We start from the raw sequence: 24,273 nt of genomic DNA on the forward strand, positions 1-24,273 counted from the left end.
TAGTACACTGATGAGAACGTGGAATAAACGCTATGAATCTTATTGATGTAACAACTATTTCAAACGGCCCCGCTGTGGAGTTGATTCAATGGCTTCAGGGTCGTAATTTACTGGCCAATCCACTAAGATGTGTTCCATGCAATCAAGCAATGGAGTTGACTCAGAGGAATGCCAATCACGTGGATGGTTATATGTGGTGTGTAAAGTTTACATGAATTTCGTTGTTATACGCAAGAGGACTGATTGCCAGGCGCGGATCAAGGATAAATACTGACCGATTGCCTGAACGAGCGCCCCGAAGCTTCTAGCATGTTCCGGGGGAATGCTCTCCTAGGAAATTCTTTTGATCATAACTCCGTAAAGTCCCCTCTCCTGGGTTTCTGAGTTATTCAGACAGGATTTTGACAAGTTCTTTTCACCTCAGATGAAACCTTGCAACTTGGAAAGATTTTTTCTTTATTAAAAATGTTTATTATGATGACCGATTTCCGTAAACCGTTGGATATCCGCCTGGATTTCGTTTCTCTCCTAGCAGTCATTTCAAACCCTTCAAACCATCACTACATGTGACTACTACGCATGGCGTGTTAAGTTGTCCACTACTCAAAGTCTTGCAATGCATGTACTGGTCCTCATCACAGCACGAATGGCGGAATAATTTAGTTTTTTACGTTTTCTTTTTCTTTTTCTTTCTTTTTTTTTTTAGGAGATGCCCAGTCTGCCACAGAAAGAAATCCCTCAGAAATGGAAGCTTTTTCGGGGAGTTTCCCAGACTACCTATGGGAAAAATTCTCCTGTGTATACAACCAGGTCTAAAAAAGTTGGCTCAGTGTCAGATATTTCGGCCGTACATTTCATGCCAGTGGAGTAGTAGGGTGAAGTATAAAGTTTACTTGTTCCGTGAATTTGAAGGAATCTACCATGTCTGGTTTACTTATGTCCCATAGGGAAAAAATATCATCTATGTAGAATTTTCAAACAGCTGGTTTAATGATGGTTATACTTAAACTTTGTGTTTCAATATATGCGGCCATGAAAATGTTGGAAAGGAAAATGCTGTATGTGCTCATCGCGGTACCGTGGTTTTTCACTGATAGTGCTTTCCATTAAACTGTAAAGAATTTTCTTTAAGGATTGAGCTAAGCATTTCTCTGACCAAAACAAGAAACGTTCAGTTCTTTCACTTTTGTCTTTTCAATAAAATTTATTAAATCGGTAGCATCTTCAAGGTGTGGCTTCTGTGATTATGATATTAGTTGTAGTAATGTACTCGTATCAACAAAAGAGGAAGTGCTTTCTGTTAGACCATCTGTTGAGTTAAAAATTTAAAGAGGTTACTTCCTAACGGCTAAAAAAAAAAGCAAAATGTTCTTTTTTTTTAAAGAGATATTGATAATGTCAGCCCATGTCGGTAGTCGGTTAATATTTTTCCTGTCGGTAGTCAATAATTTTTTACTCGTTTTGTCGGTAGTCAGTAATATTTTTCGCCCTTTGTCGCCAGTCAGTCACACCCTCTTGTGAAATCCATGCCCGGGGGAGCGCGGGCGGGGGGTACCTCCTCATAAGACGTTAGTGGGAACGTTCCGCTGGATGGGATCACATTTTCACGACTGGATTGACTATAATGGGGGTCACGTTTTCAATAGAGTTACTAGGATGGGGTCGCACATTTTCGGATTTTTTGTGGTAAGACAGTTAGCAAACGTACCAGCATGTTTGTACTGTAGGTGAAAAGTAAAGTGTTCTTCATTCAATAAAAAAAAATGGGTCATGTCTTCTCCCCGGGCCTTAATGTTTCAACCAAGTCGTGAAGAACAATACGGTTTGAAAATAATACAGGGACATTCAACGACTGTAAAATATATATTCGAAGGAATGAAAATTGCCTAGAATTGTCTTCAAAATTACCTGTGCCAAACAGAATGCAAATAGTTAATAAATGTAACAAGCACGTCCTTTCAATGATAATAGCTTGATTTCTTAGTTTTCGCGCCTCGCGCTCAATCTAAGTGCGTTTTAAAAATGTTACGACTGAAAACAGAAATCTATGAAATCAGTGTAGTGTAGAAGCAATAAAGAATACTACGTTGTGTAAATTTTACTATAGTGTTAAGGTGTCCAGGCGGTTTTGGCCGATAGGATCTAATACTTTAGACCGGAATCCTCTTCGTTATTTCTTTCATATTTTAATTCAATGATTTTACAGTCGGGAATATATATATATATTTTTGTCAATATTTCGTTAAGTTAAGCTAAGACGTTACCATTTGAAATGAAGAATAGCGTGCAATTTGATAACACGTGAAATATGAAATGAGAAAAAAGTGAACGTTCACAACCAAAACCGTTGAAGTAGTGATTGGAAAGAAATTTGAAATGTAAAAATAGTATAAGAAAATGATAACAAGTAGAAGAAATAAAGACTGTATTACATTTCATCTTTCTCATTCATACCTGAAGGTTCAAGAGTTTTACCTCTTTTACCTCTGTCGATGAGGTACGCTTCTCTACCTTTTTGTACACTGTCTCTATTAGAATTAATGAGCTCTAAAGGGATAAGTGTGACGTCGTTAGCAGGAAGATCATTAGTAAGAAAGTGTTCTGAGACTGTGGTGGGTTTAGAGATAATAGATGGGTTTTCAACTGGTCTGCGGTGTTCATCGTTGAAGCGGTCTTTGAGTCGTCGTGTGTTGTTTGGAGCAGTGGTTGCCGTGTATCCCGTAAATGACGTTTTTGGAGTTACAGTCAATGTGATTAGTGATAGGTCTGGTTTCGCCTGTAGCGTGGAATGTGTATGAAGTTTGTCGGTCAGATATGTTTTTACAAGTGACACAGTTTTTTCCGCATGGGTATGAGCCCCGGGGCTGGTTGAGTTGTGTGAAATTGCGAAGTTTGGCCCTAACTAGAAAATCACTGAGGTTAATACTACGTCTATAAGCTACAATGGGTGCAGCTTTAAAGACGTTATAGCAACGGGGGGATGAAATAAGGATTTGAAAGTGTTTGCGAATAATGAAAGAGATGAAACGAAGGGTTGGGTTGTAGGTGATAACAAAGGGAACACTTTCTTGTTTGTCCAGTGTACAAGTGTCATGGGGCGTAAGTGCTTCTGTCCGTGTGATATTGTTAACTTGCTGTATTTCTCGTTGAAGGAAATAGAGGTTATAAACACTTTTGTTAAGATAGTAAATAATTTCATTGGTACGTAGTGTGAAGGTCTCGTTGGTTGAACAAATGTGGCGGAGTCTAAGAGCTAGACTGAAAGAAATAGCACGTTCAGGTGTGTATGGGATGACATGACGAATGTAGTAAGTATTCGTTTTTGTCTGTAGGTTTGGTGTAAAGGTTAGTGACGATTGTGCCATTGTCAAATGAGACGTTGCCATCGAGAAAGGGTATGGACGTGAAGGAATAGTCGTATGTGAATTTTATGGTGGGGTGAATGTAATTGAGAAGGGAAGTATCATGTCCATATCATGAAGATGTCGTCTATATAACGCCACCCTATGAAGGGCTGGAAAGGGGCACGTGATAAGGCATCCGTGTCGAATTTGGCGAGGAAAAGGTTGGCGAATGACGGAGCTATCACTGTCCCCATAGCGGTACCATGTGTCTATAAGTAATGTTTGTCATTGCAAGAGAAGTTGTTCGTATTAAGAATCATGCGTATCAGGTCACAAAGTGTTTAACCAGCCAGGGCTAAAAGCGAAGCTCTCGATAATATATATAATTCGTTCAAACAAAATATAAAATCGTGTAATGCTAAGGCAACGAGAACGGCGAAGAAACAACGATAGGTCTATAATTAGCAAAAAAAGCAACCTTGCACGTGCAGCACACTTTTTTGTACATTTCTTTGCCGTTGTCGTGCACGACTGCAAGAAAACTCCTAAGTTACACGTTTTATCGAGGAAATGTCGTACTTGTTCTCGTTCACTATTTTTCACTACCGCTCTTTTTCACCTTGCATTGGTGGCCGCTAGCATTTCTCATTTTGTCACCTCCGCTACAAAATTCTAGGAAAAAAATGTCTTTTTTATCTCTCACTCTACAGCTCTGACCCCCTTTTTCTCGTTGAGTTTCGCTGGCCTGCCGCCCACTTTCTTTTTTTCTCTGTCTTTCTCTTGTTCTATATTCCAAATTTGTGGACATGACAATTACTCTAAGCTTAAAGCTCTAAGCACCCCTTCTGCCCACCCCTTGACTCCGCCTTGTTTTGCATGAATTTTGCAATGTTAGTTTGTTTCGATAAAGTTGTTCAGAGGCCATACCGATATTTTTCAATCGCCTTAAAAGTGTTTTTTTCCTTGTCTGATCGCTATAAAATTTACACGAGTAATTGGCTATGGATTGAAATTCTGAATGAAGTGGGTAGGCAGAAGGGGGCGCGGCAATAACCCCTTTCTCTTTGAATTCTGTATTATTCTTGTAGAATTCTCAGAAAAATAAAAAGTTACTATATAGCTATATATCAAAAAGTTGAGCTGCACCTGGAGGAGTTTCTGAACTTCATTTTAAAGAAGGCGGTACCAAGGATCCTCTTGTATTTGTTTCTCACAAGTTTTGCTGGATGCTGACGATGTAGTGTTGAGTTTGCCGCTAAAACTGCTATTGAGTCAGAAGCAAGCCTTAACCCTGATATCAACCATACTTCTTCGTGGATGCAAGAAAACAAGAATGAGAAGTCCAAAGACTACTGCAAAGCTGATTTAAAACAACGTGTATTGTTTTTTATAACAATTCCACGGTTTCTTGCAGTTAATTTCATCCTTTAAGAAAACAAGCTATTTCTGAAAATGAGCAAGACGGAATATGTTATTTATAGTGCATACCAACGGCTCAAGAGGGAAGATAGTATAAGCTTATCCTACAACGGATCTTCTGCGACTGCGTCCGACTCTTTCAAATATGTTGGCGTCGTGATTGATCAGCACCTGAACTTTACCAACAATATTGAGCACGTAGTCAACAAAGTTTTATTCAAGAAAATTGGGTGTTCTTAGGCCTTTGAGAATCTCTATTCCCATGGTTGCAGCTGAACGCCTCGACAAGAAGATGATTTCACCCATTTTTGATTACTGTGAGGTGGCCTGGCACGGGTGTGGAAAAGTTAACCCTGATGCTCTCGAGAGTTTACAGCATAGAGCCGCGAAGTTAATTTTTGGAAATTCTGGTCTCGATACTAAACTGGAACTGAATGAAACCTTCGGTTTAGAGCCTTGGTTAATAGTCGTAACTCACATTGTTGTGTTAACAAGAAAATGCCTCCACGGTTCAGTTCCACCCTATTTGAATAATTAATTTAATTTAAATGCTTCTGTACACTCCGTAACAACTAGACGCTACAATAATATTCATATCCCGAAAGTGAAGCAAGCGGTCGCAAAAAAACCTCGTTTTATTTTACAGGTGCGGCGGAAAGTTACAGCCCAACTGTTTTTATCAAACCAAAGAAATCCTTCCTTGACTTCTCACTCCTGCAAGGGAAAATAAAGATCTTTTTCTTAATTATTTCATGAATTTTTTAAAGTTTTAACTGCATATATTTTTTATCTATATATATCAGCCGTGCGCAATTTTCTTAGTCTTTTTGTTCAATCTCTTTTGTCTCTTGTTTAGAATAATCCGTTTCGTGAGAGGCTTTACTTTCTCGGGTCGCTTTCTTCACTATCATAGAGTCGATACTCCCATTAGCTTGTTGAAGGTATTCATCATATCCGACAATTTATATTGTACGAGTTGTGGATAAAACATAAAGTGCTTTGATCGGGAGAGAACGCCAATTTTGACGCGAGAAAGGGTTGAGGAGTAATTTTGATGAGCGACTTTTAAAATGTAACTTCCGTGGATTTAATAAGCGGAATAAACAACGTTAAAGTTATACGGCACAATTAATTTGTCGAAGCTAATGCCCCCCTTTTTTGTGGTACCGGAAGGTGTTTTTTGCCTTTAATAACATGACCCACTCAATCCGAGGGGTACAGAATGGTAGTTTCGAGACCTGGCGAGACCCCGGTTTCAGAATTCAAGACCCACGTTTTTTCGAGGGGCCATTCTAACTGCAATCGACTCTAAGGAAATGAGGAGAGCATAACAAAACAAATATGTGACATAGAGTAATTCGGATGCACTCATTTCAGAAAAAAAACTAGACTAATGGCTTCACGAAACCGCTCTTTTCTTGTAACTCAGCAGCGTCAATTGCTAGAACCGACCCTCGAGACCAAATACGGCTTCATTCAAGGCAAAAAATTTAGATGTTGCTTCAGCACAAATTAAAACAGAAAGTTCCTCAAAACGATGAATCTCAAATAGGCTGGAACTGAAACACATGAAATTTCTTACAAACATTTTGGGGATTTTAAGAGCGCCAGATACTCGCGAGGAAAATTTTAAGATCAAATTAAACATTTTCCAGTTTGACAACCGATGTGACAATGGGCGGAAGAGCCTCAATAACAAATGATCTACCCGTTTTACGCGGATCAGGCGCTAATATTTCGCGTGCATTTCACTTTTGTGTCATGCCCACCAGATCTGAGAACCTGAAACAGGCTACACCAAAAACGCTTTGGAGATTTTTAGATAGGGCCAAAATCTTCGGCGACACGCGTTTCTTCGAGGTAATGTTCTTTAAGCGGCCAACTCAGTTCTTTTTGGCCCCGAATTGAGCAAAGCATCGTTACTTTCCAGTCAACTACCATGTATATACCGCACACGTTCTACGGACCCTTCAGTGCCCATACCAACGGGGTTGACTGCACTTCGAATTTTTAAATTAGAAGAACTTAAAAAATAAAACGTATTAAAAACAAATGAACAAATCTACACTCCCCTGCCATAACTAAAATAATTAACCTTCTCCCAATTCCCCCCCCCCCCCCCCACATGCAAGCGAGCTACTTTATCGAGCGCGCAAGGCCGAAAAGAAAAAATACGACTTTTCTCGTCTAGTCCTAGTCTTACTGTAACCTTGTTGACTGCAATCGCACTGGCTAGAATAGGAACTGCGGCGATTTTAAGAGAAAAGCAGAGGCGGACAGCAAGCAGAAAAAAAAATCATGGCCATTCAATAACATGATAACAGAATGGGTAGCAAATTTCCCAATGGTCACTTGGGAGTAAAAGCCCTTTGTTTTAAGAAATATGATCAGCTTCCGATTTTAGCGTCACTCAGTGAATCATTGCACATTTAATATCTGAGACGCTTCTTCATCAGCCTACTACTTTACGAGAGTAAACGATTGCGCTGAACGATGAGCTTCTCTCTACCAGGAACTGACCTATTCGATCTTATCGGTTATAGCGAGGAACTTCCCCAAGAGTATCTTTGTAATGTGTGGTAAGTAATTGACAATTTAGTTACTTTTCAAATCACATTGTAATCATTTCGCCCGCATTGCAGAGCTCTGTCCTTGGTATCCATTTGGAATTTAACTTTTGTGATGCGAGAAAATTTTTTTCGTTCGCAATGATATTAGATGATCGCAGCATTCTAAAGTGTATGTTAATTCTGCTTTGTTAGCAAGAAGCCTCTACTCGACGCACAAATAGCCACGCCATGTGGTCACACGTTTTGCGGCGAATGCGTTTACCGATTCCAGCAAACATCCCGTGCCATTCAGTGTGCGATGTGCCGCCAAGTGGTGATCGCCTTTTGCAAAAATATTTTTGCAAGCAATCTAATCACTGCAATCGATGGTGAGTGCCTAGCCTGCAAGGGAAGGATCAAACTGGACGCTGCCAAAGACCATCTAGGGCGATGTTCAGAAGTTGAAGTGGTGTGCCTTCTCTGCAGTGAAAAACTGCAGAGAAAACACCAAGATGGCCACGATTGCCCCATGCGGGAAATAATCTGCAACTATGGCGAAAAGTTCAACAAAAAAGACGAGGAACACCACCAGCATCTTTGCAGTTTTAAACAGATACAATGCCCATTCGATTGCGGCGAATTGGTAGAAAGGTACGTTAAAAAGTGTATGTGACAGAAATTTTTTTGTTTGCTCTATAGAATCTATACAGTGTATTGATAAGGAAAGCAAAAATAATATTTCGGTAGCGATTTTTCTTCATCGTGTTTTAACCTACCAAAAGAGTGAAATTTCAATTCCGGTGGGCTACAAAACCGCGCAGGTGAAAATAGAATACTAAGATTGATTGTTATGTCATTTCAGGACATTCTGTACAGATTCTATCGAGGAAATAAAATAGTTTATGTAATATATACACCTCTGGGCTAGTATGCCGTCAGTTTGTCGGCATTGGAGTTTTGGCGAGAAAAGATCGTTTCAACTTAAAATTGATGTAACTGGAAAAAAAGGGTCTTTTGAAAATGTAGACGATTGATAGACGAAATTGGAATTGCCAGAGGAGGGCTCTAACCTGGGACTAGGCTCTGCAGGTTTGCAGGGGGGGCGGGGGGGGAGGAGTCAAGAAAGGGGTCAAACAGGAAAAAGAATTTAGGCGAGCGAATCGAGTTGAGCGGTGAATTGGGGAAGAGGGAAGGGCGGCGGAGCCTCTGCCACCCTTTCCCAGGCCTGACCGCTGGAGACCCTCATCTCTCTGCTTCCTTTGCGCTCCTATTTTTTTCTTTTTTTTATGTTAACAAAGCGGACATTTAATTTTCCATTTTTCCCCCAATGCGGAGCCTGGTCCCAGCCTAAGACAGCTTATAGAGCCATCATTAAAACGTTTTTATATAACATGTGCAGAAGAGAAAGGAAAACAGGTTCACAGCTTCTTGGGGCGGCTATATAACATTAATAACAAAAGAAGAGTTTGAGAATGCTTGTGTACTAGTGAGTAATGGAGTAATCCTCATTATTAATTGATCTCCCAAGGTATCTTCTCCCATCTCATACACTACAATGCCCCGCCAAAGTGCAGAAATGCACCGTCAAGGGATGTGGAGAAACGGTCAGGAGAAAGGACAGGAAAAAGCACCAGGATGAAAATATGTCCCGCCACTACAGCCTCCTTAAAGAGGAAAACGAACGCATTCTTTGGAGTGCCAGCAAAATGGTGAGTTTGCCCGAAATGTCCATTTCTAAAATTATATGCTATGCTATGCACCTATGAAGAATTTTATTGAAAGGAGACATTTCAGCGAAACCTCTTAACAGAGATTTGTTTGTAAGAAACGTAAACTTGCTTTTTGCGAAAATTTAAGACGTTGGGGGAACGTTACGTCCAAAATTTTGTTTCGAGGAACACTCGCGTCATTCTCATTTCTGAACCTTTGATTAAAACGAAAACCGATTATGACTTTTTTTTTTCGCATTTGGCTATGGATAACAATGAAGTTCTTCGTTGCCAGATTGTTGCAAAAAGAAAAAAAAAAGGTTCGCTGTTTTAGCGGACAGTGTACGTAGAGTTGCAATGCACCTTGGAAACTCCTCGAGTTCCCCCTATGTTTTTTCGTGCTTTCATCTAAAAACAAGCATAACAATTGTCCTGCTGATATGGTATTTCATCCAAGAAAAATGTTGTTAACGCCTCCTGTGGTACTTTTTTTCACAGAAGTGGCTTCATGTTAAGACAGGAAGAACAGGTGAGGCGGGAGCACACAGATGGAACATCCCGAACTGCTACGGCGACATATGTTCGCCAAGCTTTGAGATGTGGGGCCGTAAGTGGCGACTGTTCTGCCTAAGACGAGGGGGCATCATCAAGTACGGCCTTGAAAATGAAGAGGGAGACAGGCCTATCCACTTGTCAGTGAGGTACGTTTGCATGCAGCAAATTCTTAAAGGGACACATCGTCCTGTCCGAAATTTATATTATACTCTGTAAACCTTAAGTGGCGCAGTGGGGTCTATAGAGAATACTTCATGGAAAGTGCTGGCGTACGGTATTTACGCACGAGTTGTTGACGTATCAGAAATCGAACGAGTGAGCGCAGCGAACGAGTAAGATTTCTGATACAAAAACAACGAGTGCGTAAATACCGTACAAAGCACTTTCCATGTGGTATTGTGTTTATTATATACATACTGAGACATTCATCATTTTGGCGGCCTTTTTATTTTAAATCTTTCAAAAATGCTAAAATTTGCCGCTACACACTTACCGCAAAGTGACAACGAAAACGAAGTAATCAGCTTTTTAGTAAAAACGTTTGTTAAAAACATAAATGACGGTAAGGGTATGAGGTAATCCGAGAACTATAAGTAATCTTAACTGTTTGTTCTCACTGCTCAATTGAAAATGAGTGAATTTAAGTAAAATGACCGGTTTCAACATAAGCTTAAGCTTAATGAAAGGCAAAGTAGCTCCGACAAAAAATACAACAAAAGCTTACGTCTCGTTCTGTTTTTCCCTTTCCGCTGTTGTTTCGCCGGCTCTCTACCGTTTTCTTTATCGACAGTGAAACAAACGAAACTATTCCACTCCATTTCCGAAATGTTTTTCACTTTTGTAGCGAGAAAAGCTCTTTGAGTAAAACTTTTCTCGTTGAATGTGTGCGAAGCGGCGCTGCAAGCTGCAATAAAAGGCGGGAATTTTGGCGCGAAACTCACACTTCTGTGGCTTCTGATTGGACGTATCATTTTTCTCACACGTGAAAAAACATCGTTCGCGATTCTGATTGGACGTATCATTTTTTTTCACGTGTGAAAACCATCGTTCGCTCCTCTGATTGGCTAGAACTAATTTGCGTACGAAAATTTACGACATAGCTTTTTGGTGAGTATTTTTCAGTATGTATATAATAAAAGGGGATAAGGGATGGGAGTGGGACGTCTGTGTTGCGACCTTTTCAGCTAACTCGTTTTTCTCTCTTTGCAGTTTCATCGTCGAGAACAGCAGTGGGGGCAAAGAAGTATATAACATACCCGTTTTGGAGTTTAAGAAGGGACCGATGACCGAGCAAACTAAGACGGGCAGTATGCCTAAAGCCATAACGGTCAATATGGCATTGTTAGGGCCGAGCTTTACTAAAGATTCATAATTTCTCGTTCTAAATCTATATAGTTAAATCGATTTAAGACCTTGTTAAATGAAGCTTCAATCGAACAGAGCGCGTGGTCCTTCACGTGATATTTGGTTTTCTCTTTCTTCAAGTCTAGTCACTCCTGGTAGATGATAGCTGATAATTGCTTTTGGGAAATGTACATAATAACCTAAATATACTTGAGTACATCAGTCCTCTTTCTGTATTCTATAGAAATGAAATACCGTAAATCCTCTTCTAACCACCCCCTCTTTAAGAACACTCCCTTTTTCCCCCAATTATTTTTCACTAATAAATGTTAATTTATTGTATTAATCAACCACAAATGTAAAACTCGGAAGTTCGATTTGATTCGGATTGTCGGCTGCATGACCTCCAACTTTCTTTTACTTGAGTTTGTCTACTTTGTGGTCTAGTCCCTTTGGAGAATAGATACCATCTTGTTATCTAAATTAAATAATCGATTTAAGCTTATATCGATATAAGCTTAAATCGATTTAAGAAATAGACTAAGTCTTAAATCGATTTAAGCTTAAATAGATTTAACGACCAAGTCTGAAAACGATTTAAGCTTATATCGATTTAAGCTTAAATCGATTCAAGGCTTAAATCGATTTAAGAAATAGACTAAGTCTTAAATCGATTTAACATTATAGATTTAGAACGATTTATTTTAATTTAAAGTTATGTATTTTTATTACAAAATTATATAATGCTGTTTTTTTCATTATGCCAGCCGCTGATAAATATTTTTACGTTGTTATATAAATTTAGGTAGTTACGTATTTTTATTTATTAAATTTATATAACACCCTATGGCCAGCTGCTGATAATGATCCAAATATACTAATTAAAAAACACTAATTATTAAGTGGTAAATAAAATTCGCAAATAGATGTATTTTAGGATTTCGAGTAATATTGGCGATTTCAAGATGTCATAATGATTTTCGTATACACTGTAATACGCAGACGAAAATGCTCTATTCATGATATTTGTGTAATGTTAGTTTATAAGTATGATATATATCATTCCTTTTCGAAAAACTTGGGTTTTCTGTGTCTTAGTGATTTGTACCATTTCCCCCCTCTGCTTTCTATGCCATCATTTTATGGTATTATTCTTTACTCAGTATTATATGGGTTTTCTAGAGGGCAACTGGAACGTTTTCTTCAAAGGGGCAGGGATAAGCGGCCAACCACCAGTGACTTCGCTTATTTTTTTAGCTTCCAATTGTTACTACGCGTATAGTATGTGTCTTCTATTAAACTAAATCTGTAAATAAATGGATGAATAAATAAATACAAAGATAAGTGTGAGACGCTTCTCTTACAGAATATTGCTTGTGCGCTGAGATTCACTGCGAGAATAACTGACACCACAACAAAAGATAGTCTCTTCATATCTGGAATAGCAATACGTATAAATTAAACAATGTTACTTCGACTTCGTTTAAGATTGTTAACTGCGTTTGAGTATTCTTTCACAACGGTTTTGTCATAGAATTGAGCTTCTTCAGGTTACAGCCTGTCAAGGAACTTTTTCTTTCTTACTTTGGAGATAAAAGAAGAGGGACTGTTTAAATTTGTATTTGTATATATTTATTTGCCACACGATTACAATAAGTACAAAAAGATGCCAAAAAAATGTAGGAAGAAATGGCGAGGAGGCCTAAAGGAAACTATAGAGCTTATGTTAATTAGGCCTCCTTAATTACAATTTTTCAAGATGGCATAAAAATTACGGCGACGGATACAAAATAATATCACCTGGAAAACTAAACTAATCAATATTAAATAAGTTTACAAATGTTGAATATTAAAAGGCTTTTTCCCAAGATTTTTGTTGTAGTATACTTATAATTATTACAAATAAATGCCTTAAGTGCTCTTTTAAAGGAAAATGGGGGGGGGGGGGGGGGGGGGGAGCGTTGATGATGTTGGTGTTTAAGGTGTTGTAAAATTTAGGTCCTTGATAAAAAACGGAAATTGTTTGGTTCGAGTACGACAGAAAGGCAGACGAAATTTACACGAGTTTCTTGTATTATACCAATGAATTTGACTTTGTAAGGTAAATTTACAATGAAACTTTAAAGGTAGAGTATGGTTTTGATAGGAGTACATGAATAAGCCTAGTTGTATTAAGTATATATCATGAAATTTTAAGATTTTGAAAGATTGGATCAGTATGTGCATCGAATGTGGTTTTAGCTATAGTTCTGATCACTCCTTTCTGTAAAATCTCAAGACGAATAAGGTTAGTTCTGTAAGTAGAGGCCCAAACTAAGTTGCAGTAAAAAAAGTATGGATAGACTAAAGAAAAATATAGTGTTGGTAAGGTTTTCGTAGGTAAATAGAAACTGGATTTACGAATAATCCCTGTACATTTAGAAACTTTATTGGCGACATGTGAGATTTCAGATTTCCAATTTAAATTTTCATCCATGATTAGTCCCAAGAAAACTGTTTCTTTTACTTGATCAATTTTTTGGCTATTAATTAAAAGTTGAATAGTTTAGTTTGTACGCTTTTGGCATGGTTTAAATACAGCCTAGTCCCTAGGCGTTCTCTCTTGTCCCGTTGTCCGCGCGAGGTCTGGGAAAGAGCGGGCGAGAGAACGCCTAGCCAATACTGGCAAAATACCCCTGATTTTAGAGCAATTTTACCCCTGGTCACATTTTACGAGTTTCTACAGCTCTTATTTTCGAAAAACTGCTAGCCGATAGTATGGATGTGTCGGTTGAAGTGTCTGCAAAGAGCGGTAAGTTCTAACTTTGTAGCGTATTATTTTTTCTGGTTAATATTTTGTTCGTTGTGGTGGATTATTTATGGTCAAAGACCCAAAAGAACGATGCAAATTTTCACCAAAAACTTACATATACATTTTTTTCGACTCAGAGTGGGAGTACGATAGCGGGGAAAGCGATTTAGAGCTTACAAGTCATCCATTCTGTGGCCACCCGAAAGGAAAGGTATTCGACTTTTGTTTTTCTACAAGTGATTGTATTTTTAATTAACTTTATATCCACGACAGTATCTCGGTGTTGTTTTATTGAGCAACATTTTATAATTTTCAGGAAGTTTCCCTTGTCCAAATCTTTTTTGTCCTGTCAGAACACCAAAGAAGCTGAAAAAGGCATCGATGAAGCTAGGTACTACTGTATGCCATATCAAATCTTCAAATTTATTTAAGCTTACTGTGTATTAAAAAAGAATAAGACCTGTAGGGTAAACCTGTCCACTTTAATTTGACTGTTGTGTATTTAGGTGATGATAATAAGCTTATTTCTAATGCGTTCTAGTGTTTTGCTTAAAACAAATTTATTTTGCAGGATGTTCTCCTCGTTTGAAAGTTATCTCCCATACGGTCCTTTAGCAAAGAGGAACCGGCAAAAGAGGCTAAAGGAAATAGGTACATGTACAACTGTACAATGTATTTACCATTGTTACCCAGTTTAATTTTAAACTAGGGCATAAATTGTTGAATGAGGTAGAGTACGATGCGAAAGATTATGCAAATTGAATAGAATGATGCCCACCTCAGATCAGCATAATTCTGCACATCATATAAAAACCAAATAACAATTATTGTGTTATTTTTCATTGTAAACATTTCTACATTTGTAAACCTTTTTCAAAAACTTTGGCCTATTCCCGGCACAGTTTCAGGATATCTGAAGGCGTTTTTTCTTGAATATACTTCACAAAAAGTAGATAATATTCATCCAGAAACATGATTTGCATGTTCTTGCATTCCATCAAGTCTTAGTAAAAAAATTTAGCTATTTCATCTTGGTATAGGTGTAAACAAATATTTAGTTCACTCAATATTGCCCAAGCAGCCTTCTCGCTAGGCAAATATACCATGTACTAACCCTGCTTCTAAAACCATATATCATGGGATCAAGGGTATATTGCTTGCATCCTCCAAATATGAAAAGTTCCTGTTGGTTATGAATTAGCTGGGGGCTTGAGCCAATTGAAAATGGCTACGTTTTTTGAATGAACAACAATAATTGACATATTTATTTATTTATTTTCGAAAGTTCGCCTTGTGCCCATCCTCTTTATCTCTATACTATAACTTAAGCTTAATTCTGACTTTGTATTTTAAATGGAAGATCTGGAGAAGTGAGTTGTAGCCACTGGAAATTAAATGACCTTTAGGGTAAACCTGAACCTATTTAAAATTTGTCTGATGCGCATTTAACGATTTTGCAGGACATTCTTCTCGTCCCTCTTTTATAGGTTCTTTAAAAAAGGACACAAGGACATTGCCAAACAGTCCATCAGTGAAGACCAGTCAGCAGAAGAGACTGGAAAAATAGGTACAACTGTGCAATGTATTCATTTATATCACTTTTTTTACACTGAGGCTAATTCCAAGAAATATAATAATAATTTCTTATCCAATCTTTCAGCTGATTATTGTATACCTGGGAATGTAATGCTTACTTTAATTGAATAAATAGTTATATTTGCTTATAATTTGAAAAATTCCAACTATTTCATTATTGTTACACAGCACTTTTAAACTAGGCAGCCTTAACAGCATATCCTAGCCTCGTTATAAAACTGCCAGTACATGTATTTCATTTTTTGATCCCAGTGAGTTTTATATTGGGACAGGCAGAAAAAGAGGGGAGGGGTGGGCTTAATGGGGGTGTGGTGCATATTATTTAATTTATTGCAGGCACAAAGTACGAATACAGTAAGATAGCATTTATAGATCTGCAAAATAATAATATTTCCTTAATAGGGTCTTACATTCGCACTAAAATTCATGGTGTCCATGCATCCTTAATCGGGTAAAAACCTATCATTTTAAAGCCATCATGTTATAATTTCACTCTTTAGATTGAAATATTTTTTATTTTATACAAATGGTTTCAATTTTCTAATCATGAGCCACATTTGTATGTACCCTTTAACACGGTTACTTTTCTACCTGGCTCAAATGTTTTCTGGAGGTGAATCAGTGAATAGTGCAGGATATTCACTGATTGAGTAGCCAACCAGAGCGCGCGAAAAACACTATCCACTGTTTTAGTATATACTAAATAGATTTAGCCAGGGCTAAAAGCGGCGAAGCTCCTATTAACTCGAATTTATAATTTAAATCAAACAATAAACTTGCAATTGTATTCCACAAATTAGTTAACTTTAGAGCATATTGATGTGACTTTTGAGGGAAAGGCTAATTTAGAGGAAAATAATTGGAAACAATCCAAGCTAAGAGTGAACTTAATCTTACATCGAGTTGATAGCCTTACACCCAAAAAATAGCTATCATCTTCGATCACATTTAAGAGCCATAATGGCTATTGATCACGGTAGATTAGGCCTGGAAAACAAATCAGGCCGAATTTTTTGCGTTTGACAAGTTTATAATTTACTTTACAAAATCTTGCCAAAAAGTCTGGGGACGTGTAAACCAACCTTTTATACTTTTTATACATCACATCTGAGGTGAAACAGTACCATGAGGCGCTGTTTTTATCATACAGACCTCGGACAGGATGCAGTGTTTCACAATTTTGCAATACAAATTGCACTTATTCAATATTCAGGACGATCGAAGCACGCGTGGGCTTTTACCGAAACCGTTAAAAAAATTTCCAAAATCACCTATACGGTTAGCAGGTTCTCAGTTTTGACAAGCGCTGAACACTTTTTTGGATAATCTAGTAATAACACATTCACCTAAAGAAAATGCACAGGAAAACTGCCGCCTATCAGTTTAAACGATGGCCGGTGGGTCTTCAGTTTTTGCCAGCGCTTTAAGTAAACGCGCTTTTTACATGGCATATTGAAAATATATCAAGCTAAGTAAGTGAAAGCTATTAACAACACTTGATTCATATATTTGTAAATTAAATTGTTTATTATTCAGTTCTGTTTTCCTGGCAATTTATTTCATGAAATTTAACAGTTAATCTGCTCCAAATATCTAGAAAATAAAAACACTTTTCTGCTTTGTTTAAATGCAAATGAAACGGTAACTGGCTTTAAATTAGGAAACTTTAGTCTCACAGGCCCCTTTTTGGTGAAATATACACAAAGTGTATGCAGGACATGAAAAAAGATAATAACATGTGTAAAACATATTTTATAACGGCAAAGTAAAAAAGACTTAATTGTCCTTCAAATTCAATACATCGGTGTACCGTCATTTTCTCTGTGGCGTCAATTGGCTACACTTTGAGCATTTAATTTCTTTCTCGTCGTCTCGTCATTTAATTTCTTTCTCGTAAGGTTAAACCGATCACAAAATTCCTAATTTACACACGGAACAGACAAAAAGAATGACGCGTTGGGTCTGTCTTTGCGTCCCAATTTACTGTAGTCTTTGAGACCCTACTGCAAGCGCAATAATGATCAATAATGACCAATCAAACAAAAACAACGTGGGGAGTTTCAGATTCCCCATTTTTATAGCTCGGACATGAAGCTAAATGTGTCCACGCGACTTCCGGCTGTCAGGGTTAAAGAGGCTACATGTATGCCACGGCTGTCTAGATCATTTTGTTAATAATGCCAATTACGCTTTCTTATGCGGAAATTATGGAAATTAACGTTCAGGAAGAAATTACTTGTAAACGACAAAACAAACAGCTTCCTCTCCAACAATATATTTCCCAAGCTATTATACAAAACGTTACAGACACCAAAAGTGAACTTTGAAAACCTAGTAGGCTAACAAGTTTACACAAACTCACAATGCCAATCCCTTTTTGTCCATTCGTGCCTTCTTTTGTACTTGCTGTGTTATTAATACCTTCTTTAAAGGTTGTGAGCGATTATTTTCTGGTTTGTCAATTTGGTGGCGGTTCCTACTGTTTGAATATCGATAAAAGTCGTGACACAGCTCCTTTAATGGCAAGGTAATCGCTTTAAAAGGATGTTAAATAGTTGACTCCATTAGTTTAAGGCACCCACTTACACGATTTTCACTAAAACCGCAAGCATAAAAAATGGTCGCTTTAGACGAAGAGCTCCGGTGAGTGCAGTGCAAATCCTATTATATGGACAACCGATCCCAAACTATGAGCAAATACAGTGACTTCTCACGTTTAACGATCTTTACGTAGACGAGGACAACAAAAGACAATTGTCACTGTTTTCACTCTACTGGCTAACGCTACGTTAATGGTTTACTCGCACCATATGGTCTTTCGTTCGTCACAAGACCATTAGCATAGACAACGCTGCAATTTTCTCGTGAGAATACGTTGAATAGTTTTAGATTGCGGGCGCTCTTTCTTAAATGAATGGCAAAAATTTAGAAAGAGAGTGCATGGCTGCTAAAGATAGTTGATCGTAATGGGCTGGATTGAATGAATAAAGAAGAAAATACGGCACAAAGACGGGGCCATTGTAGACAGCTCAGCAACTGATTTAAAGTGCAACTAACCCCCAAAAATGTTTTTCGCTGAACGAAATCTTCTTATCATCCTGCTTACTTGTGCGAAAAAATTTTGGTCATAGCGTTTTTCCTTATTTTTTTATAATTTTTCAAAGTGTCAAATTTTGGCGGTTCTTGCGGCCACTACCGAGCTCTGCGGAGAATGGGTCCGAGTGTTATTGTGACGTCATCGAAGGAGCTCGACCTTCGCGAGCAACACGGACTTCTCTTGAAATCTTCTTCTGGAATCATGCCGACGCCTGTGTTGTTTTCGGTTGTAGCAGAACAGCCGATCCCCAAAGAGGTATCGGGCTTCAGAGTATTCCTATCTTTGATGACTCACGCGAGGAAAGCATTAAAAGAGGACGGAAATGGGTGAACTTTGTCCAGCAGAGGAGAGCTAAATAGGAGCCAACCATTTTTACAGCGTGCGAGCTTAAAAACAATCGAACTTTTGATCTAGTGATCAACGATCAGGAGCCCATATTTTCAAGGCGAGTTTTCGCGGACTTAGTTTTAAAGGGAACAAGGTCGTCGGCTAAATCAAAGCAGAAGATGGTTCAGTCTTTACGATGAGGTACGATATTTATCTGTACGTAGTAAGCTAAGAATTCCGGGCAGCCATATTCAGATGATAGCATATTCTTATGTTGGAATGTATTGCTGGTAAGAATAATCTCCAGCTCTGCTGATTTTGCTAAACAAAGACCTGAATAGGTTTCTTTTGTTTCCTATTTTAACAAAAAAAGGCCAACGCATTTTTTGCATACATTTTTTCTCGCAAAATAAGCTAAAACTGGCAAAAAAAATGCAGGGCAAGGTGTTTCTGTTGAATCACAGGCCACATAGAAAAATTTTTAGCTGATTTGGAAGAAAAAAACATCCAGAACGTTTGTTCACAAAGTGTTATTCTAAGCCCTTCATTATTGAATGATATTACGTTTTTGTAGTTTAGTCTGTATAACCTCTTTGTTGAAAATATTGCCTGTTTTTGTTTTTTAGGCATATTCTTGCAGCAGTTCATTTCAATTTCAACCTGCACAGGGACTGCACTGGTATCACAGAGATCAGGGTTGGAATCCCTGTAAGCCTGAATTTTTTCAGGCTTTCTTTTCACAACTGCATAAGTTGTGTATTTGACTGTAGTTATCTTTTCTGTTTATAATATATTATGTAGATTATTTTCTATAAAAATTGGAGAAAGGAATGAATTTTGTGGAAAAAGGAGTAAAGATTTTCATCCTCACAACCCTTTCTATCGCCTTTAGAGGAGCTGCTGAATTGTACTGTATTCAATTTACTTTTTTTCCTAGTTCCTGATGAACCAGTTGCAAGCACGAGTTCAAATACAAGAAAAAGGGGAAAAAAAAAAACAGAAAACTCCCAGAGATGGCCCCAAGAAAGCTCGCTATTGCTCTGCATGCAAAAATCCCATGAAAGGACACAAGAATATTAAAGACTGTCCAAAGAATAAGAAATAGGGCTAGAAGTTTAAAAGCCATAGTGAATAGTCTCTGTTGAGCTTCTGTAGGGAACTATTCTTGTACAAGTTTTGAGTTATACTACGTATATACATGTGTGTATTGTGATTGAATTGTGGTCTATGTATATACAGACAAAACTGGTCAGCTATATCTATCCTTTTGCAATTGAAATCAGAATTCTCGTACAGATTATGCATAGCCTTGAAGGTTGGTTAGCAATAATAACTCTTTAAGGAAGCTTGCAGGCAATATTAAAGAAAAGTCAAAGGATTTTGGTGGGAAATAAATTGAAACCAACCAGTCAGTGGGCTGTGTGTATACTGTAAATCCTCTATTAAGCCCCCCCTTTTCAGAGGAGGAAAGTTAATAAGCCCCCCCTCCCCCTCCCCCAATCCTTATTCTTCACAAAACAATTAAAGATTAACGTGGACTGATCAGTTATGGTTTATTCAGGCTGGAAGTCCATATTGTTTTTGGTCTTTGGCCACATGACCTCCAACTTCATATGCTTAACTTTCTCAACTTTGCGCTCTAGTTCTCTGTGGACAATTGTCACCATTTTCTTATAGTATTATAGTATCAAAAAATTTCAAGGCTGTTTATATTTAAATGTAAGAGATAAAAAATGTAAATATAAGAGGAGTTTTCCAGAGATTTTCGTTTGTAAAAGTGCTTGAAAAAAATAAGCGCCCCCCCCCCCCCCCGGGGGGCTTAATAGAGGATTTACGGTAGTTGTGTCTAGAACTAGGGGATTTGAGGACCTGACCTTCTCTTATCAGTGACACATCTCCTGATCTCTCTTTCTCTCGTAACAAGGGGCTATAGGAGATTGCTGTTTTTCATAATGGAGAGGAAAAAAGTTTTGTGCAAGCAGTGGCCTCTTTTGGTAGGCAAAAATAAATTTTCATTGCATAATGACTTTTTTATTATTTACAACGAACAGCCCTGGGGTGGTACTCAACAAATTTTTATGTGGAGAGGTTCCACCCCGAGGTCCAACTCCTTACCCTTTTATATACCATTTTTCACAAAAAAGGTGCCCCTTTCATATACCTTCAATTCTATTGACATTATTTTGGTACCCCTTTCACATACCTTGTTTTGAGCTTTGCATCTCTTTTGACCGCTTTAAATGAACTGTCTTTTAAATTGGAATCAATCACACAAATAGAACGTTTTCTTGACTTTATAAAGCCATAAAATTCATTTGTGAGCCCTACTAGCCATTTCACAGACCCAAATGATAGATTTCCCTACCCTTTCATATACTTCAACGAGTAAAATCCCTACCCTTTCATATACTGAAGCCAAAAAAAGATACCCCTCTAGGCGGAGCCTCCCTTTATAGGCCATTATGGTGAGTACCCCCCCGGGCGAACACTCCACCTGTTGATTTATCACTAGTTCTTTTTTATTACATGCTTATTGAAATTTATAAAATTGTATATCAAAAGGAAAAAAAAGATAGTGGTAAAAGCTACAGTTCAAAATGAATCTACTGTTTACGTCAACAAAAGATGAAGTAAAACAGACAGTTAAACAGATGATCAGCAGTTTAATAACAGAATAATTTACAAGGGAAAAAGCCTAAAAAGTTTACTTAATCATCTTCGTCGAGTTCGAATCCAGTGTAGGTTTCATCCCTGCCGACAGGAAATTATTTTCTTATTTCCGTCTTATTTCCGCAGGAAGAGGAATTCGCTTGTAGACAAGCCTGGAAAACTCCCTGTAGGCAATGCTACGCAAGTAACTGTAAAAAAAAAGACAATAAGAAAAGTATTTAATTTCGGCTGGACGATGTATTAAAGAATTTGTATGTTTTCAAATCGAGTGTGTACCATATCGATCGTATTTGACTCCAATGCGGTACAAAAATAACAAAAACTATCTCACCTTTCTGCGGTTCCAGTTTGTTTATATCTCTCTTTGGCTTTGGTATTGACACGTTCGCCAGCCATACGTAAGCTCCACTTTTGAAGGCAGACAGGACCAAAACCAGGATGTTGTTTGATACACCTTAAGGCCGTTTCGAGTTGAATATCTTCAAGAACACTTTCGCTACACATGGCTTCTTTGCAACCAACTACAGCTCCTGGCAGCAGTAGCACTCGCTCAAATTCTGAAGGACAACGCGGCTGCAGTTTCCACAGGAACACCTGTAACAATCAAGGTAGCTAGAATCATACAAAAATAACACTTTTTGTAGCGACAGCTAACCACTCTCATCATACATTACAGCAATCACGCCGCCAAACAAGCAAGTGCTCGATTATTTACATAAGCTTTTACTTCGATCTTCACACGATCATACTACAAATTTGCCGACACTCACCAAGAATCCACATGAACTGATTCTTCAAGTCTTCCCCGTAGTTCTTGCTCTAGCTTATTTGTTTCATCAACTTCTTCTTCGTACTTTTTTAGCTATTCTTCATCAGCCAAGGGTTGATCGGCATATGCAATGTCATTTTCCAGGCTTTCACATGAAACTTGCGACTCGCGATCACTTAGTTCATCTTCCACTTCGGCCAAATTTGCCTCAGAATCTTCTGAATTAAAACTTCTCTCAGAACTTGAATCACTTAAAGACATATTCCGTTGAATTTTGGTCGTTTTAGTATCCCGCTCGCTTATAAAATCAGTTAAAATGATTCCCCTTTTCGCTTCTCGGTCATTTACTCATGAGTCCGCGGCAGATGTCCTCCTTCGATGACGTCACAACAACATTCGTACCCAGCTCCCACGAACCTCGGTAATGGGACACAAGAGACCTAACTTTAAACAGCCATGGAAACGCGAGGATTTTGTCAATCACGATAATTTTTTCGCAAAAGTAATCAGAAAAATAAGGAGATTTCATTTAGCGAAAAATATTTTTTGGGGTTAGTTGCACTTTAAAGTAAAAGCTGAAGACTTTACTTGTGAACATTATCAAACTTAAAATGTAAGTAATACAATAAAAAAAAACATTTTTATCAAGATAAATAAATATTAAGTGAATAAATAAACAATGATTTAAATAAATTTATTATTAAACTCTCAGTTTATAATTCAAGAACAATCCGTAATATGAATTGAATTTTTCGGCTGCCAAACAAACAATCATAGTTTAATTTATAATTTTCAAATGACATTTCTTTCCTTTACTGATAAAATTACTCATATAATTTCGCCCTATCGTTTCTTGAAATACCTACTTTATAATAACAAACTTCACTTATTTATTTTTTCCACTTTTATTTTTCTTTTCTTTTCTTTTCTTTCCCAACCATTTTTAAACTATGAAAAGTATCCCTTCTTTCGGGTAAGGCTACAGTTGTAGTTTTGGATGTCTGTGTATTTTTTGATTTTCCATAAAGTCCAACCAGTTTAGGCTCGATTTCCGCCGTCTCCCGAGGACGGTCTTTGATCCTCCCCGAATGAGTGCGGGCTCATTCTCCCGAACAACGGCTGGTAATCGAGCCTACTTCCATTTGAGCTGAACGCCTACATTCGAAGGTAGGCGTGTTCAACTATGTCACGATTATGGAGTTTTCATCTGTTAGCTGGGTTGGAATATTAATTAAATATTCCTTTTTTATGCAACGAAGAATGCAACATTCTGAATACATAACGTAAAAAAGATCATTAACAACAAACCCGCAAAAAGCATTAGGCTCATATTTAGCCCGATACAAATTAACTGATGAATTTTCACTGCTTGAGCCGCAAAGTGCTTCTCTTTCCAAGTTCAAGTTTGAGCCAAAGGGGAGTGAAATAATTTCAGGTTGGCGAAGAGTAAGAGTCAATTACGAGCCCGGCCATCTTCTGCAATATTTGTGCTATTATTTTGTCATTCTTAAATAAAATGCGTAGGAAAGAAAAAGGCTGAACAGTTTTTTGATAATCTAGTTATGACATATTCACCTAAAGGAAATACAGAGGAAAATCGCTTACCTTGTTTGGCGCCTATTAGTTTAAACGATGACCGGCACAAACCTCTCAGTTTTCGCCAGTGCTTGAATAAACGTGCTTTTTACGTGGCATATTGAAAAAATTATATCAAGCCAGTTTGCCAAGCAGGTGAAAGTTATAACACTTGATTCATATATTTGCAAATTTATTATTCAGTTCTGTTTTGCTGGCAATTTATTTCATGAAATTTAACAGTTAATCTGCTCCAAATAACTAAAAAATAAAAATACTTTTCTGCTTTGTTTAAATGCGAATGAAATGGTAACCAACTTTATATTGAAAGCTTTAGTCTCACAGGCCCCTTTTTGGTAAAATATACACAAAGTGCATGGAGGACATGAAAAAAGATAATAACATGTCTAAAACATATTTTATAACCGCAAAGTAATCATTTTCTCTATGGCGTCAATTGGCTACACTTTGAGAATTTAATTCACTTCTCGTCAGTAAGGTTAAACCACAAAATTCCTAATTTACACA

At 37.7% G+C, this 24,273-nt stretch overlaps 1 protein-coding gene and 1 long non-coding RNA gene across 2 annotated transcripts; one reads left to right on the top strand and one right to left on the bottom strand.

Annotated features, from left to right (window-relative positions):
• Nucleotides 1-7,000: 7,000 nt before the first annotated feature.
• LOC140948305 (uncharacterized) lies at nt 7,001-9,802 on the top strand. The gene is made up of 3 exons (XM_073397534.1): nt 7,001-7,963; nt 8,841-9,021; nt 9,520-9,802. The coding sequence occupies exons 1-3, from the start codon at nt 7,632-7,634 to the stop codon at nt 9,790-9,792; spliced, it is 786 nt and encodes a 261-aa protein (XP_073253635.1). The 5' UTR covers nt 7,001-7,631; the 3' UTR covers nt 9,793-9,802.
• Nucleotides 9,803-21,522: 11,720 nt separating this feature from the next.
• Nucleotides 21,523-22,465, bottom strand: LOC140948264 (uncharacterized). The gene is made up of 3 exons (XR_012167022.1): nt 22,172-22,465; nt 21,733-21,995; nt 21,523-21,589 (listed from the first exon to the last, which is right to left on the bottom strand). It is a non-coding gene; the product is annotated as an uncharacterized lncRNA (long non-coding RNA).
• Nucleotides 22,466-24,273: the final 1,808 nt, after the last annotated feature.

This window comes from Porites lutea, chromosome 9, assembly GCF_958299795.1.
Source record: "Porites lutea chromosome 9, jaPorLute2.1, whole genome shotgun sequence".
Lineage (NCBI taxonomy): Eukaryota > Metazoa > Cnidaria > Anthozoa > Scleractinia > Poritidae > Porites > Porites lutea.